At 47.3% G+C, this 17614-nt stretch overlaps 1 protein-coding gene across 1 annotated transcript in view; it reads left to right on the top strand.

The window, feature by feature from the left end:
* Positions 1–17452, top strand: part of CHUK (component of inhibitor of nuclear factor kappa B kinase complex) — a 39282-nt gene extending 21830 nt beyond the window's left edge. The window contains 9 exon segments of the mRNA XM_086616420.1: positions 201–352; positions 1392–1453; positions 5627–5736; positions 10318–10367; positions 11106–11202; positions 12335–12482; positions 13247–13383; positions 14865–14964; positions 17337–17452. Coding sequence (XP_086472546.1) covers positions 201–352; positions 1392–1453; positions 5627–5736; positions 10318–10367; positions 11106–11202; positions 12335–12482; positions 13247–13383; positions 14865–14964; positions 17337–17363 — 883 coding nt within the window. The 3' untranslated portion in view covers positions 17364–17452.
* The last annotated feature ends 162 nt before the right edge of the window (positions 17453–17614 follow it).

Below are 17614 nucleotides of genomic sequence, written 5' to 3'. Positions count from 1 at the left end.
TTTGCTTGCTGAGAACCTGCAGCTTCTGAAGGCGTAAGATGGAGTCTATGACTCCACTGATGGGAGTGGTCCTTGTTCCAAGGATCTTACAAAATTTTTTGCCAGCTGTGTATTTCCTGCAGGCGATGTGACAGCACTGGCCGCATAAGTCCAGATACACTTTTCCAACTAACATATGCTCTTCTTGTTTCATTTGTTAGGCTCAGTCTTCTTCGGTATAATGCCAACCTAATCAAAATGAAAAACAATATGGTGTCAGCATCTCAGCAACTGAAAGCAAAGCTGGAATTCTTTCATCAAAGCATTCGCCTTGACCTGGAGAGATACAGTGACCAGATGGCTTATGGCATATGTATGTATTGTGTAATACTTGCCTGGATGTCTTGCCTGGTCCTGTAAAGGATCAGACTGACTCTAAAGGACTGTGGGTAAAAATTAACTTAAAAGAAAATGAATGCAGGAGCTGCCGTTGTGTTCCTCAGCGTCTTTCTGAGTATGTTTTAGCTGGGGCAGATGCAGGAGGGAGTTTGGCAGAAGCAAAGGCAGGAGTATAAAAATAAAATGTTTTTGGAGACCTTCAGTGACAGCGAAACAGGTGGTCAGCTGTTCTCCACGGAGAACAGCAAGCTATGAAAATTGAAGTATTAATAGTACTGGTGATGTAAATGTTTGCTGTTTCTTCGTTCCGAGTCTGATTCATTTGGAGTTCTCGCTGGGCATAAAGTGGAGGGCAGAGTTGCTGCACTTGATGTGCTGTGGAAGGGCCACTAACCATCCATGGCAGAACAAACGGACACAGCGACTGTCGGAACACCGTTTTGAACCGTGCTAAGGGAGTGATCTTGCTGTGCTTGATATCAGGAGGTAGCCTGAGTTGGGATGAGAGAGGAGGTGAAAAAGCACCAGCTACAGTTTTAATGTCTCAGAGATGTCTGGATCTTACAAATACTGTTCAGGGGAGAACAGTAAGATTTATGCATAGTTTGGATATATGGCTAAAAACGAAAACTTGAGTCAAAAATTATGCCTGGGCTGAAGAATGATGATGGAAAGTGGAAAAACTCGGCGAACTGGTTTTGGACAGTCTGTGTTTAATCAAAAGTGGCAGTTGTTGAGCTTAATGGTGGAGTTTAAAGACTCAAAGTCATTTTAGGCCGGTGATTGCAAACAGAGAAACCCTACCAGGGGGTTTGCAGGTGAGTTAAGGTCGAGCGTGGAGTTGTTGAGTTGCAGCTTTGCTGTCTCTCTGTGATCTCTGAGTGATGACTCCTGCTTGGGGATTCAGCATCATGCTCTTTGTGTTTGGATTCAACTGATGTGTGTAAAGTTCAGTTCATGCTTTATTTCTGTGTCTATACCTTTGTATAAATAAACAACTCTCTTCTCTTAAGCTTCAGAAAAGATGCTGAAAGCCTGGAAGGAGATGGAAGAGAAAGCCTCTCAGTGTGCACAGGTAGGGCGTATTAAAGAAGCTTCATTCTCTCTCTGGGAAGGAGATCATGGCAGGAGCGTAGTGTCATATGTGCCACTGCTCTGTCCCTTCCATGTTTTTGATATCTTGCCTGCTGTGGGAATAGAATATCATTGCAGATGCATTAAAAAAGAAACAGTCCCCAGTCAGCAGGTAGTTTGAATGTAGTGATTTGAGCAAAGCCAGCACAAATGTAAAGTGTTTACAAGAGTGTCCACTGATAGGACAAGGGGAAATGGGTTTAAGTTGAAGGAGAACAGAATTAGATTAGATCTTAGGAAGAAATTCTGCAGTACGAGGGTGGTAAGACTTTGGAATAAATTGCCCAGAGAAGTTGTGGATGCCCCCTCCCTGGAGGTGTTCAAGGCCACATTGAATGGAGCCTTGAGTAGCCTGGTCTAGTTGAGAGGCGTCCCTGCCCATGACAGGGAGGTTGCATTAGATGATCTCTGAGGTCGCTTCCAGCCTGTGCCATTCTATGATTCTATGAAATGTTACTAGACTCAGTTGTCTGCGTAGCGAAGTAGGCTGTAGAGACATGTTACTGCCCGAAAGAAATCGTGTTGCTATAGCCAAGAGTCTTCCTGGTTGGATTTACCGCACGCAAAAATCTCCGTTGCTAAAACTGAAAATAACATCAGTCACTTACTATGCAGTGATTTCAAAATCGCAGTACTTCGTTTAGGAGTACAGATGTAAATGTCTAGTATTCTGCAAGTAAATATGCAAATTAGTTTTTCATAAATCATAGAATCATGGAATGGGTTGGGTTGGAAGGGACCAATCTAGTTCCAACCCCCCTGCCATGGCAGGGACACCCTCCGCTACACCAGGTTGCTCAAAGCCTCATCCAACCTGGCCTTGAACACTGCCAGGGATGGGGCAGCCACAGCTTCTCTGGGCAACCTGTGCCACTGCCTCAGCAACCCTCTGAGTGAAGAATTTCTTCCTTAGATCCAATCTAAATCTCCCCTCTTTCAGTTTAAAGCCATCACCCCTTGTCCTGTCACTACACACCCTTGTCCAAAGTCCCTCTCCAGCTTTCCTGTAGCCCCTTTAGGTACTGGAAGGCTGCAATAAGAGTCATCCTTAAGAAATTCAGAGCAGAGCTAGAGCCGGTTCTTACTCTGAGTAGTGCTAATAGTTAACAGATGTTTTCACTTGTGGCTTATGGACAGTTGAGCTGACATAAAGGCTTTCTGTTTCTTGAAGAGTTAGTTCTCCTAGAAAGGATAGTTGAAATTTTTCTGCTGCTTAGAATTCCGATCTCTGTCTTCTAGGAATGTGCGTTTTCATTTTATCTCTGCTGAAAATGATGAGGAGGTAGAGGCCTTTCGACAGAGAATAATTCTGCCTACAGTTTTGTCCAGACCTTTGTAGGGAAGGAGTAAGCTTTTAGCTGTAAAAACTAGAGACAGAGTTAGGATGATCCTAGTTTATTGTCAAAAGCTATTTCCTCTTCTCTTCTAACTGGATGTACGGAATAAAGCTTGGGTGGGGGGAGGCATACGGAGGGGGTCATTCAGAAGGGAGGGCATTCAGAAACGATGCAAGGAAAAATCAGCACGTTTGTATTTCTCAGAGGTCTTAAAAATACCTCAAAAAACAGTCTCTTTGTTGTGCTCTTTGATAGTCACTAACTGCAGGAGCGCCAAGAACGCTGCACGTTCTGCTGACCGCGACTGTCATGCGGTTTGCTGGGCTGTTGTATCCCGGGTCCCTGCCCATGGCAGGGGGGTTGGAACTAGATGGTCTTAAGGTCCCTTCCAACCCAAACCATTCTGTGATTTCTGCTCTCCCCTGCAGGGAGTTCTTGTATTGGCTGTCATAGTAATACAGAGCACGGTGGTTAATAAATAAAAATCCCAGGTGCCATTAGAAACACAAACAATAAGTTACTTTGCCTTTTTTCCCCTCCTGTGAAGGAACAGACAGGGTAGTTCAGGTTCTGGGATCCATTCCCTATCTTTGCGTAAGTCAGAAGGTTCTTGGAGCCTTGATTCTGCTTGTTCGTATGATGGAGATCAGGGGAATTGGGATTCCCACCTGAATTCACCTCTTTAAATTTGGGCATCTTGTTGCTCCCTGTTAGGAGGCAAGAAATCTGCAAGGAAAGCAGCTTCTGTTCTGTCTCCAAGCTGTGCAGTCCATGTGCATAGTCCCGCTGTGTCCATTTATGAAGAATGGAAAATGGTTTACTCTGTAATACACAGTGGTGTCTCAGACTTTCTAACGGGCAGCTTAACTTCTGTGAATTCGAGACACGGTGATGCTGTGCAGTGAGTGATGGTGCTCCAGATGGAGACATTTCTTTTGATAACAGGGTTTGCTTCACAGTTTTCTCACAATCTGATTCTCCTTTGATTATGTGGCTTCTCACTTTTTCTTCTTCTTGGTTTATTCTTTACCTGGAAGACCTACAGATAATCCCTTTCTGGTCAAGGGGTCACATCCAATTTATATAGAATCATAGAACAGTTTGGGTTGGAAGGGACCTCAAAGATCATCCAGTTCCAACCCTCCTGCCATGGGCAGGGACACCCTCCACTACACCAGGTTGCCCAAAGCCCCATCCAACCTGGCCTTGAACACTTCCAGGGATGGGGCAGCCACAGCTTCTCTGGGCAACCTGTGCCAGTGCCGCAGCACCCTCTGAGTGAAGAATTTCTTCCTTAGATCCAATCTAAATCTCCCCTCTTTCAGTTTAAAGCCATTGTCCCGTGTCCTGTCACCACACGCCCTTGTAAAAAGTCCCTCTCCAGCTTTCCTGTAGGCCCCCTTTAAGTACTGGAAAGCTGCTATAAGATCACCCCGGAGCCTTCTCTTCTCCAGGCTGAACAGCCCCAGCTCTCTCAGCCTGTCTCCATAGCAGAGGTGCTCCAGCCCTCGCATCATCTTCATGGCCTCCTCTGGACCTGCTCCAGCAGCTCCATGTGCTTCTTGTGCTGGGGACTCCAGAGCTGAACGCAGTATGCTAGGTGGGGTCTCAGGAGAGCAGAGCAGAGGGTCAGAATCCCCTCCCTCGCCCTGCTGCCCACGCTGCTCTGGATGCAGCCCAGGACATGGTTGGCTTTCTGGGCTGCCAGTGCACGGTGCCGGCTCATGTTGAGCTTCTCACCCACCAGCACTCCCAAGTCCTTTTCCTCCGTGCTGCTCTCAATCCATTCTCCACCCAGCCTGTACTTGTGCTTGGGATTGCCCCGACCCACGTGCAGGACCTTGCACTTGGCCTTGTTGAACTTCATGAGGTTCTCACAGGCCCACCTCTCCAGCCTGTCCAGGTCCCTCTGGATGGCATCCCTTCCCTCCAGTGTGTCCACAACACCACACAACTTGGTGTCATCTGCAAACTTGCTGAGGGTGCACTCGATCCCACTGTCCGTGTCACCAATAAAGATGTTAAATAGCACTGGCCCCAGTACTGACCCCTGAGGAACACCACTCGTCACTGGCCTCCACTTGGACATTGAACCGTTGACCACAACTCTTTGAGTGCGACCATCCAGCCAATTCCTTATCCACCGAGTGGTCCATCCATCAAATCCTTGTCTTTCCATTTTAGAGACAAGGATGTCGTGTGGGGCAGTGTCAGATGCTTTGGATAGCCTCATACCAAGTATTTCTGCAGCTTCCGCAAGGGATGCAATGGAAAATGTTCCATTGGCCGGTCCTACAGCCCCAGGTCAGAAAGGAAAAGCTGAAATATCTCCAAATACTTTCTCAGGAAGACAGATCAGTGCCCATAGGCCATGGTGCCGAGACGGTGACCAGTGCTTTCTTAACCGTGCTGGTGATCTCCAGTGCGTGTCTGGCACCACATACCGACTCCTCACGCTCAGAAATTGTGTTGTGGGCTGCCTCACCTAACTTAGCTGTGGGGACTTGGCAGAAGATTGGTGTGTCTTGTATTTCTTTGAGAAAGATGTGGCATACCAGAGAAGTGTCAAACCAAAATGTATATGGGAGCTCTGTCCGTACTGTAAAAGTAGGAGAAAATAAATCTTCACTGCTTCAACATACGTAGAGCCAGAGAGTGAGTGAGTGTGCGTGCAACATGTATCTCTCTCTTTAAGAGGTATGATTTATGAAGAAGCTGATTATTCTGGGGATTGCTCTCCTCCTTCAGCTTGATTTGTAACTGCCTTTCCCCACTAGGCTGAAGATATCGGGTATCTGGATGAGCAGATCATGGCTCTGCACACAGAGATTGTAGAGCTTCAGAAGAGTCCGTATGCAAGGCGCCAAGGAGAGGTCATGGAGAGCTTGTAAGTTCTTTGCTTGTTATTTTTACTGCATATAAATGGATTTTATGTATTTCAGTGTCTGAAGGGTTTGGGTTTTTTTTCCTCTGTTGATGGTTCCATCAGCGCTTTTGAAACGCGCTCCTCACTTTTTGCAAACTGCAAGTACAGAGTAGCTTGTGATCAGTTTAGGATCATTTTGCTGGTGAAAAGGGAAGGTGCCACCACTTGTGGCTGTACGTTCCTCATTCCTCCTGAAGTTCTAATGATCGCTTGGCAGCATTATAAGGCACTAGACCTGGGAAAACATGGAAAAACACAGCTAGGGAGTTCAGGACACTTGACTTGTCACTGACGAGAAAACTTCGTCTTGGAAGAGGATAGGCCTAAGACATATGTTGTTCTCAACTGAAAAAATGCAGAGGATTGCTTTTTGCATTAGAGAAGAGAGAATTTTACAGTGTCGAGTGAGGGAAATCATGAGATCGTTGTAAAACGTTGATAAATATCTTCAGTGTGTTTTCAAAGCACGGATAATTAACAAGTTGTGGAAACATTAATATTTGTTTTTTTAAAAAATATTAAAATATGAAAGAGCTAAGTGATATTACTGGTCTCAAGGAGACACAGGAGGCAGTTATTGTAGTTTGAGCTGTTGCTGAGGGCGCAAGTGGCTGTTGTAAAAGGGGGGGATCAAATAGCCACTAATGTGTTGTTAAGAAGAGCTCTTCTGGATGACTCTGAGTATTCTGGGAGGGAAACGTGCCTGTTCCTGGCATGTTCTCCCCGCTCCCCCTTTGCAGAGCTAGATCAGCTAAGTTGCTTTTCATCCATGTGTAGTTGCAGGAGCAGCAGAACTGGTGCACAGGGAAGTGGGGAAGGGAGAAACCACCTCTTGCAGCAGTAGCTGGTGTTCAGCGCAGCTCAAATCATGCCTCTGCCTCCTAAACGTTGGGTTTACGTGCTTTCACCGCTGCAAATCCACGGCTGCGTCAGCTACTTGCAAAGTGCTTAAAGTGTGCCCTAAACTGTTGGTTATTCTGGTCTAAAGCTGCTTCTCTTCGTGAGAAGTGAAGTGGAGAACAGATTGAGTCTCCTGCTCTTCAGTTTTTGGGGCTGTAGTAAAGCACACAGAGAGCATTAGCTTATGGTTTGATATACACAGCCATGGGACACACACGGGTCCTGGGCGTTGTCTCAGATTTACCTGGTGGTGCTGGATGCTAATGTCCTCTTTTTCCCAGTGCAGCAGGAGCAGAGAGTACCTCTCCCCCTATCCTTGGCTGATGCAGGAGTTACACGATGGATAACTTGAAACTTAGGGTCAGGATTAAGGGGAGGGCAGGGACAGGTAACATAGTAGTGGGGGTCTGCTACAGGCCACCTGACCAGGAAGATCAAGCTGATGAAGCCCTCTATAGACAGATAGGAGCAGCCTCACATTCACGAGCCCTGGTCCTCATGGGGGACTTCAGCCACTTCAATATCTGTTGGAGGGACAACACAGCAGGTCATAGGCAATCCAGGAGGCTCCTGGAATGTATTGATGATGACTTCCTTCTCCAGGTGATAAGAGGAACCAACGAAGAGAGGTGCTATGCTGGACCAATAGGGAGAGGCTGGTGGAGATTGTGAAACTCAAGGGCAGCCTTGACCACAGTGACCAGAAAGTGGTGGAGTTTAAGATCCTTAGACTGGCAGGGAAGACACACAGCAAGCTCACTACCCTGGGTTTCAGGAGAGTAGGCTTTGGCCTCTTCAGGGATCTGCTTGGTAGAGTATGATGGGATAAAGCCCTGGAGGGAAGAGAAGACCAAGAAAGCTGGTTAATATTCAAGGATCACCTCCTCAGAACTCGGGAACGATGCATCCCAACAAAGAGAAAGTCAGGCAAAAACACCAGGAGGCCTGCCTGGATGAACAAGGAGCTCCTAGACCAACTCATACACAAAAAGGAAGCCTACAGAGGGTGGAAGCAAGGACAGGTGGTCTGGGGAGAATATAGAGCAACCAGGGATCAGGTTAGGAAAGTTAAAGCCCTGGTAGAATTAAATTTGGCCAGGGACATCAAGGGCAACAAAAAAAAAAAACTTGTGTAGGTATGTCAGTGATAAAAGGAGGACTAGGGAAAACGTGGGCCCTCTCTGGAAGGAAATGGAAGACCTGGTTACCCAGGATATGGAGAAGGCTGAGGTACTCAATGACTTTTTTGCCTCAGTCTTCACTGGCAAGTGCTCCAGCTGCACAGCCCAAGTCACAGAAGGCAAAGGCAGGGACTGGGAGAATGAAGAACCACCCACTGTAGGAGAAGATCAGGTTCAAGATCATCCGAGGAACCTGAAGGTGCACAAGTCCATGGGACCTGATGAGGTACATCCACAGGTCCTGAGGGAACTGGCAGATGAAGTTGCTAAGCCACTATCCATCATATCAGAGAAGTTGTGGCAATCTGGTGAAGTTCGCACCGCCAGAAAAGGGGAAACATAGCCCCCATCTTTAAAAAGGGAAAAAAAGAAGACCCAGGGAACTACAGGCCAGTCAGTCTCACCTCTGTGCCTGGCAAGATCATGGAGCAGATCCTGCTGGCGACTGTGCTAAGGCACATGGAAAATAAGGAGGTGACTGGTGACAGCCAACATGGCTTCACCAAGGGCAAATCCTGCCTGACTAATTTGGTGGCCTTCTAAGATGGGGTTACAGCATTGGTGGATCGGGGAAGAGCAACTGATGTCGTCTACCTGGAGTTGTGCAAAGCATTTGACACTGTCCTGCACAACAACCTTGTCTCTAAATTGGAGAGTCATGGATTTGACAGATGGACCACTCGGTGAATAAGGAATTGGCTGGATGGTCGCACTCAAAGAGTTGTGGTCAACGGCTTGATGTCCACGTGGAGACCAGTGACGAGTGGTGTTCCTCAGGGGCCAGTACTGGGGCCAGTGCGATTTAACATCTTTGTTGAAGACATGGACAGTGGGATCGAGTGCACCCTCAGCAAGTTTGCTGATGACCCCAAGCTGTGTGGTGTGTTGGACATGCTGGAGGGAAGGGATGCCATCCAGAGGGACCTGGACAGGCTGGAGAGGTGGGCCTGTGAGAACCTCATGAAGTTCAACAAGGCCAAGTGCAAGGTCCTGTACACAGGTCAGGGCAATCCCAAGCACAAATACAAACTGGGAGGAGAAGGATTGAGAGCAGCCCTGAGGAAAAGGACGTGCTGGTGGATGAGAAGCTCAACATGAGCCAGCAATGTGCGCTGGCAGCCCAGAAAGCCACCCGTGTCCTGGGCTGCATCCAAAGCAGCGTGGGCAGCAGGTGCAGAGAGGTCATTCTGCCCCTCTGCTCTGCTCTCCTGAGACCCCCCTGCAGTGCTGCGTTCAGCTCTGGAGTCCCCAACACAAGAAGGACATGGAGCTGCTGGAGCGGGGCCAGAGGAGGCCACAGAGATGATCTGAGGGCTGGAGCACCTCTGCTATGGAGACAGGCTGAGAGAGTTGGGGCTGTTCAGCCTGGAGAAGAGAAGGCTCCGGGGTGATCTTATTGCAGCCTGCCAGTACCTAAAGGGGCTACAGGAAAGCTGGAGAGGGGCTTTTTAGAAGGGTGTGTAGTGACAGGACACGGGGCAATGGCTTTAAACTGAAAGAGGGGAGATTTGGATTGGATCTAAGGAAGAAATTCTTCCCTCTGAGGGTGGTGAGGCACTGGCACAGGTTGCCCAGAGAAGCTGTGGCTGCCCCATCCCTGGCAGTGTTCAAGGCCAGGTTGGATGAGGCTTTGCGCAACCTGGTGTAGTGGAGGGTGTCCCTGCCCATGGCAGGGGGGTTGGAACTAGATGATCTTGAAGGTCCCTTCCAACCCAAACTGTTCTATGATTGTATAATATCCAGCATGCTAGAAATGCTGACTTAAATAAACAGAAGCAGCTTACGTCATCTCTTGAAACAGTATTGGGGTGATCTCAGGGAAAGAAGAGGCCTGGTGAGGTCCCAAAAGCAGAGTTAGAACTGGCTAAACTGCTACTTGTTTCTGACAGGCTTTTGATTTAGAACAGTGAAGATTTGTTCAAGGGTGGAAGCCTCAGTATTTGGCTGCTTTTGAAATATTTGAAAGAAATAACATTTATTTAAAGGAAAGAAGAGAAACACTGTCCTCTTGTTTGTGATGCAGCTGTCTCTTTTTGTTTGCAGACTGTCACTCAAATTCAGGCCAAAAGTGCAGAAGAGGAACAAGGATTTCTCAGGCAGTTATGCAGAAGTACCTATAGTTACAAAAATGAAGTTTCATAATTAAGGATATCACAGAAAGAAAACACTGCTGAGCCATGTGAAAATTTGAAACTGAAAATAACCTGCAATTGGGACAGTTATCTGAGAAGAAAATGCATAATCAGAGGGAAGGAGAGACAGCTTTTAGGGAGGAGTTGGTTTCCATCAGAAAAAGACCATCCCTGTGTTCCAAACGTCATATTTGTATACTAGCTGTAGAAGAAGGTGGCAGCTCCAGTGTATGAGGTTCAGCAAGGCATAACTTAAAAGCAATGTTTTTTTTTTTCCTTGAGTCACCTGCCTGTTGATACATGTGTGAATCCTTTTCTTCTCTTTAAAGGGAACAGAGAGCCATAGACCTGTACAAGCAATTAAAAACAAGACCTCCAGGTATGGAAGGAGACCGTTCCAAGACTGTTTCACACTTGTACTCCATGACTAGTATTTCTGAACTCAAACCCAGAAAATACTGTTAAGGCAAATGATTTTATTAAAGTTAAGCAGATTCAAGGGCATACCTTGAGCTGATTTCTTCTTTTTGCTGAGCCTAGAGCTCTCCCAAACTCTGTAGTCCTGTTCCTCAGCCATGGGTTTGTCTTTAGGTTTCCAGTCCTGGAGTATCTGCCCTGAACACATGTCTGCCTTCTGGCATTCTCTGCCTTTCTTCCTGCTTCCAGTACTAGTGCTTTACTCCCCCCAGACGTAGGAAGAACTGTTGTTTCTCCGTTGTCGCTCCAACCCAAGGGCATTCTTTTCTTCCTCCCCTCTCTCTTAATTGTACTGGATGGAGGCCCATGTTTGGGGATTATTATGTTCTGAACAGAGTAACTGGTCAGCAGGAAGATTTAGTTACTCCTGCATTTGGCAACTACCTGCAGTCCTTACTGAAGCCACTCTCTAGACAGCAGGAGTGGCTGGAATTGTTTACATTGCTGCGGAGAGAAGAGACATCAAGGAAGAGTTGTGCCTAATGACAGATTGTGATGGATTTTAAGATGTTTCCTTGTGTTTCAGTTTGTTTGGCTGCACTCATTAAGTCAAATCTTTCCTGTACTCCGCGTGTTTGTGTCCAGAGTGGCTCCTCACTGGAGAGCATTTTACTAAAGTGGTGATTGATGGCTTTTCCAGATCATGCCTACAGTGACAGCACGGACATGGTGAAGATCATTGTGCAGACAGTACAGAGCCAAGACCGAGTTCTCAAGGAGCTCTTCGGCCATCTCAGGTACTTTATGCAGGAAAAAAAAAAAAAAAAACAAAAAACAAACAAATGCAACTTGCAGCGTTTTTAACTTAGTAGCAGGAAAGGAGAGGGAAAACCATGGAGATCAGAGCCCAAAAGCTGCACCCACAGGTATACCTTTCTCATAGCACTATTAATTCTGCTCTTTCATGTCTATGTTGAATTTCCACTTTTTTAAAACATATAGCTAATAGGGAAAGGGAGGAGAATGCAATGGCTTGTACTGTTAGCATCCAAGAGTTCACTTTATAATGAGACAAATTCTGCCAATGTTTAGGTTGAGATTAAAATCGTAAGGAAAAAAAGAAATAGTCACAGCTGAGAAGATACCACAGTGATTTGTTCGTTAATTCTTCCAGTAGCTCAGAAAAAAATGGCGTTAATGCAGATCTCAGTAGTCAGCAAAGCATGATTTAATTCTATTTTCATGTGTGGCTTATGCTTAGTAGATCCCATAAATAAAGTTGTTAGCTATGGTATGGCCAGCCCACAGAGACCAGCACGGACCAGGGAAGACTAATTCATAAAATATCATGGCTGAGTTGCTGCGCTGTCCGTTGTCATCAGGATCAATTTTTGCATTTCAAATAAGAAGAGCTTATGTTGTGGGAATGAGCAGTAGTGTCGTCTGCCTGCTTTTTTGAGTCTCAACTGGACTTGAAAAAGTCCAGAGGTCCCTCCAGTCTTGCAAGTTTTGTACCTGCAGCTATGACAGTGCTGTGCTAAAACAATCTCAAGGTGAGGCTTTTGGTTTCACCAGAACATAGAATCACAGAATGGTTTGGGCTGGAAGGGAACTCAAGATCATCTCGTTCCAACCCCCCTGCCATGGGCAGGGACACGTTCCACTACACCAGGTTCCCCAAAGCCTCATCCAACCTGGCCTTGAACACTTCCAGGGATGGGGCAGCCACAGCTTCTCTGGGCAACCTGTGCCAGTGCCTCACCACACTCACAATGAAGAATTTCTTCCTTAGATCTGATCTAAATCTGCCCTCTTTCAGTTTAAAGCCATTGCTCCTTGTCCTGTCACTACATGCCCTTGTAAAAAGTCTCTCTCCAACATATTGCCACACAAGCTGGAAAGTAACTTTGGGTTTGTTTTTTATCATAGCAAGCTCTTGGGCTGTAAGCAGAAGATCATAGACTTGCTTCCAAAGATTGAAGTGGCCCTCAATAACATCAAGGAAGCTGACAACTCAGTGATGCAGATGCAGGGCAAAAGACAGAGGGAGATATGGCATCTGCTGAAAATTGCTTGTGTAAGTAGTTTTTGGACTATTTGCTCTTCTTTCCAGTGCAGGAGCCAGGGGACATAAATGAAACTCTGAAGAGACCAAAAAGGATAACTTCCACACAATGGTTGATTTTACTGTAGAGAAGGGAAGTGCTAAATGCTGACACAGGTTTAGAAAGGAGGTAGACAAATTCATGGAAAAGCAGCCCAGTAGAGGAGTCCTTGGTCCCAGTAAGTCATCAAACTGCAAATCGCTGGTGACTGGAGCACGGTAGCCACGCCGTGCCACGCGCCTTGTTCTTGCGTTTCTTGAACATCTAGTGTTGGATCAGATGAACTTCAGCCTGATGTAATAAACCTGTCATAATTCTAGTGCTGCAAAAGGGAAATAGGTGCTTTGCTGGTTAGTCGAAGGTGTTTTAAGACTACACTGCTTTTCCTGCATCAATTCGAGTGACTATACAGCCGAAGCGATTTCCAGATGTCCACGTTCAAGGTCAGCATGGGAAACATGTCTTTTCCCCGTCTGGAGAGCTGCTGCTGGGCATGACTCACAGTTCAGGGCATGGCACCACCTCCTCATTGTTCAGTGTAAAGGACATGCCACGTACAAACACGTGCAGAGACGTTTGCCACCAGCCATTTGCAGAACTGCCGAGCGTTGCGTCGGCATGGCCAGGGTTGTGTGTGTGCGTTACGGACAGCGCTTACGTTTAATCGCTCAGAAATAGTTAAGCCTGACTAAATTCTTCCTTTGCCCGTCACAGCAGCTGAATTTCTGTTTTCTAGACTCAGAGCTCTTCTCGATCGCTGGTAAGCTCCAGCCTGGAAGGGACAGCCACGACTCCAGCAGCCACGTGGCTGCCGCAGAGCATCTCGGGGAGCGTGCCTCACCCTCTGTCATCTGTGGCGACTCCCGAAGATGGGTAAGAGCTGTTGGGACAGGAGGCCACTGCTGAGAAGTCAGCGTAGGTGTAGGCATAGTCTGAAATGCTGTCCTCTGCCACTGGAGTCTCCAGTACTGAGAGAGCCCAAGGGGCATGTCTCCACCACATCCCACGGGGTGGGTTTTGGATGTGCTGGACAGGGAGAGTTTTGGCATGCTGTCTCTGAAGGCAACATTGTCCAACTCCTGACTGGAGTTTTAGTAACTGAAACTCTGGCTGTAGCACAGCAAAACGCAGCAATGAGATTTCAAGCCAAAATGTAGTTTCTTTTCATGCCCAGGTTCTGGTGCAAGTCCCAGATAAATCAGGCCATGTTTAGTGCTTCGTACAGCTTCAGTGATTTTAAGAAGTTTCACTTCAAATGGAATTCTGAAGTTGGGGTCAGTACCAAGCAATCCATCTGGTTCAATATCTGGGATTTTTTTTTTATCCTTCAAAAAAAAAAAAGCACGTTTCAGTAGCTCATATGTTACTAATGCTTTAAAATATCAGGAATTAGGTTGAACCTTTTGTTCAGAAACCTCCACTCTCTGGTCCTGAGCAAGCTGCACATACCGCTGTCAGCTAAAGCACTGTGCTGTTCATGTCTTGTACATCATGTTATCCTGTTTTGGGGTTGGATTTGGTTAGTAAGACCCCTTTCTCTCAGCCAGTCCTAGCTGAGTAAGAGAGTTGTCACGAGCTGAGGGGTTTTCCTCTTGGCTCGTTAGGGATTTTACTTCCCATCAGCGTAACAGAAGGGAAGGCACCCCTGAAAGACTGCCCAGCCCTCGATCCGTAGCAGTGCTAGTTTTGTGGGGGCTGGGGCAGGGGTTGTGAACATGGGCATCAAGCCATGTGGCCATCTCTTTTTGGGTGGTCAGAGAAGCACCTAGGTTTGCAAGGTACACATCTTCTAAGCAGACTTTCGCTGCAAGTCAGTTGATTTTTCTGAAACCCTGAGCAGCCTTTTCCACTTCCTCTTTTCTGTCTGCTGCTGCAGGGCAATTTTTGTCTCCAAGTAATGGGGAATGATGACCTCCTAGTAGGTGCTTTCCTGAGCAAGGTGCCTTTGGATCGCCTCAGAGCTCCTCTTCGAGCCATGACTTCACTGTACAAAGAGTGAAGAGATGTCAGCCTTATGGGGAGCAGGCAGTGATTTCAGGCCCCTTGTACTCAGCTTCCTCCCTAGGTTCCGTTAAGGCCGAGTTTGTGTGGTTTGTGCAGTTCCTCTGTTGGGAAGGAGTGCAAATCCACACTTCCAGGGTGGGGATCTTGCAGGATGCCACCTCCAGGCATGTCTTTGTGCCCTGCAAGGTAGCTCCTACAATTGCAGAGAAGTCATATAAATCAGTTTTTTGGGTTGTTTGGGTTTTGTGTGTGTGGGTTTTGTTTTTTTTTTTCCCCCAGTGCAGAGCCTTTTGACGTTGGTGTTACTTGGTGGTTTAAATCTGTCATTTTATGCCTTCCCTTCCCCGCAGGGAAAATTTTGTCCATGTGATAGAAGAGAATCTGAATTACCTCGAACTCTTTAGCAGTATTTTGCAGGAGGCGAGACAGGAGCAGAACAGCAGCATGATGGTAAGTCTGTTGATGTATCTCTGAGGACCTGATTTTTTTTAAGAGTGGCAGCAGGGTCCTCTGGAGGTGTGGAGAACTCCTTAAATAGGGTCGTTTGTGACGCTGTGAATTGCTGCGGCTGGCATGTGATGTCTGTCATCCCTCCTGGACTCCACCAACATGCTGCTCTTACAGAAGGTGCTAGTGCCAACTGAGTGGTCTGTGTGGTGGAGGGCTGTTCTGTGAGACCCCCTGGCTGGCAGAGCTTGCTCTGAATGCTGATCACATCCTCAACTGCAGAGTCCTGCTTTGTGTCCCTGCGCTGGAGTGGGCAGGGTTCTCCATTTCCAGAGCCCTTTCCTGATCACGAACTGAAGCTTTCCTTATGGCAGAAGTGAGGCTTTGGAGAGTCCCAAGAAGGCTCTTTGCACAAATTGGTATTTGAAATAGCAAGAAACGACAAAAGTAAATAACAATTTACTTCAGACAGATGTATTGACGCAGTCTGAAACTCTGTTCCTGAACTACTAATTGAGGCCAGTAAGTTACTGCTCAAAAGAGCCCAGTTACCAGAAGAATGTAGAGCAGCACAGAATACTGACCTTTTAGAAGAGGCTTTCGGCTGATTTTAGAGGCTCTATCATTGAAGGATCTTTATAAATACAATGAGAAAAAGTGATTGACCTGTAGATTGACCTGTTTATAATGGAGAAGAGTCTCAATACAGCTTCTGTTAGCATGGGATTGTCTCACAAACGTATTGCAGTCCTGTAAAGAAGTCAAAGATCCACTGATATGCTGTAACTTGGATTTTCAAAAAGTTTCTTAAAGGCCTCCTTAGAATCATGGAATGGTTTGGGTTGGAAGGGACCTCAAAGATCATCCAGTTCCAACCCCCCTGCCATGGGCAGGGACACCCTCCACTACACCAGGTTGCCCAAAGCCTCATCCAGCCTGGCCTTGAACACTTCCAGGGATGGGGCAGCCACAACTTCTCTGGGCAACCTGTTCCAGTGCCTCACCACCCTCTGAGAGAAAAATTTCTTCCTTAGATCCAATCTAAATCTCCCCTCTTTCAGTTTAAACCCATCGCCCCTTGTCCTATCACTACACGCCCTTGTAAAAAGTCCCTCTCCAGCTTTCCTGTAGCCCCTTTAGGTACTGGAAGGCTGCAATAAGATCACCCCAGAGCCTTCTCTTCTCCAAGCTGAACAGCCCCAACTCACTCAGCCTGTCTCCATAGCAGAGGTGCTCCAGCCCTCTCATCATCTCCGTGGCCTCCTCTGGACCTGCTCCAGCAGCTCCATGTCCTTGTGTTAGGGAAAACTTCCATTCTCATGGGATAAAAAAGTGGAAGCTGTTCACCCGTTGTAGCTGCTGAAATAACAAGGAACAGAGGGTTGGGGAAATGGAGGTGGTTGATGAAATGGAGCTCTTGTAGTTCAAAAACGTTTTAATTCATAAACACTTTAATGTTGTAATGTTTATGAATAATAGTAAACAGTGAACTGAGAGTTTACTGGAGTTACTAAGTTATTTGGGATGGTGAAATGAAAACTTATTAGTGGGAGTTGCAGATGACACTGTAATAGCAAGGGATTGAGCAACACGAATGGGGAAATGAAATTAGCTACTGATTAAGGCAAAGTAATTATGTCAGTTTGGAAAACAGCCTTAATTATGCGTACTGTGCTTTCCATCCATTGGTTGTCTTTGTTCAGTTCTGACAGGGCTGGTATCAGTTGTGCAATACAATCCCCTCTCCTGGCTTGTCTCTTCGCCGTGGCTGGAGACGAGCGAGGAGCCGTACGGCTGGCTTCTTGCCCGTCTCTCTCATCTCGTGTCTCATTCCAAGCTGCAGCAACCATCTCTGGCATCTTTTAGCTCAGAAGGATTTTTCATTGTAGCAGAATCACAGCCAGCAGATGACCACTTGTTTTGTTATGTTTGTTTTCTTTCTCCTTTTCCTTGCGTCAGGGGATGGAAGTTAGGCAACAGGAAAGCAGCAGGAAATGGGATCTGTCCTCCTCAATTCACTTAGGGAGAAAATAAGAGGGAAAAGAAATTAATAACTGTAAGAACCTTTGTTCTTGCATACATTTGTCTTGGAGCCTGCCTTTCTTCTCCACTCGTGTTCCTGCTCTACATCCCGTGGTGCGCCAGGAACGCCAGCGGTAGCCTTTGCGCGGGCACAAAACGTCACTTCCAAAGCGGGTTCCATCCGTGATGGAGCTCCCAGGAGTTGCCAGATCCCTTTCCGGCTGTCGGACCAACACGCCTCTTGGAGAAGAGACGCGCTGGCCACCGAACGCCCTTTGGTGGCCACCTCGGAACCGTGCGTTTCGCAGCCGCTTCCTGCGCTTCAGCCCTTCCCTTGCTTCTTCTTCTTCCAGAGCTTTGACTGGAGCTGGCTCAATTAGCTGAAGGAGCTGCCGCGTGTGGAGGAGCCGGAGGGGACCGGTCGATCCGTCGCCTGATTCCCGCACCTCGGCGGCGCTGGGCACGCGGCCGGCTGTGCCAACCGGCGTTCTGCGGGGCGCTGCCCCAGGGGAGCGCGGCAGCGGGCGGCACGACTGTACAGATTATACATATTTTAAATAGAAGTCACAGCAATAAATGGCGGCCACAGGCTCCGCGTGCTTCCTGGCGGCGGCGCGTCCCGCCCCGCCCG

This window comes from Tauraco erythrolophus, chromosome 9, assembly GCF_009769465.1.
Source record: "Tauraco erythrolophus isolate bTauEry1 chromosome 9, bTauEry1.pri, whole genome shotgun sequence".
Classification (NCBI taxonomy): domain Eukaryota; kingdom Metazoa; phylum Chordata; class Aves; order Musophagiformes; family Musophagidae; genus Tauraco; species Tauraco erythrolophus.
This window is presented reverse-complemented; position numbering and strand designations above follow the sequence as displayed.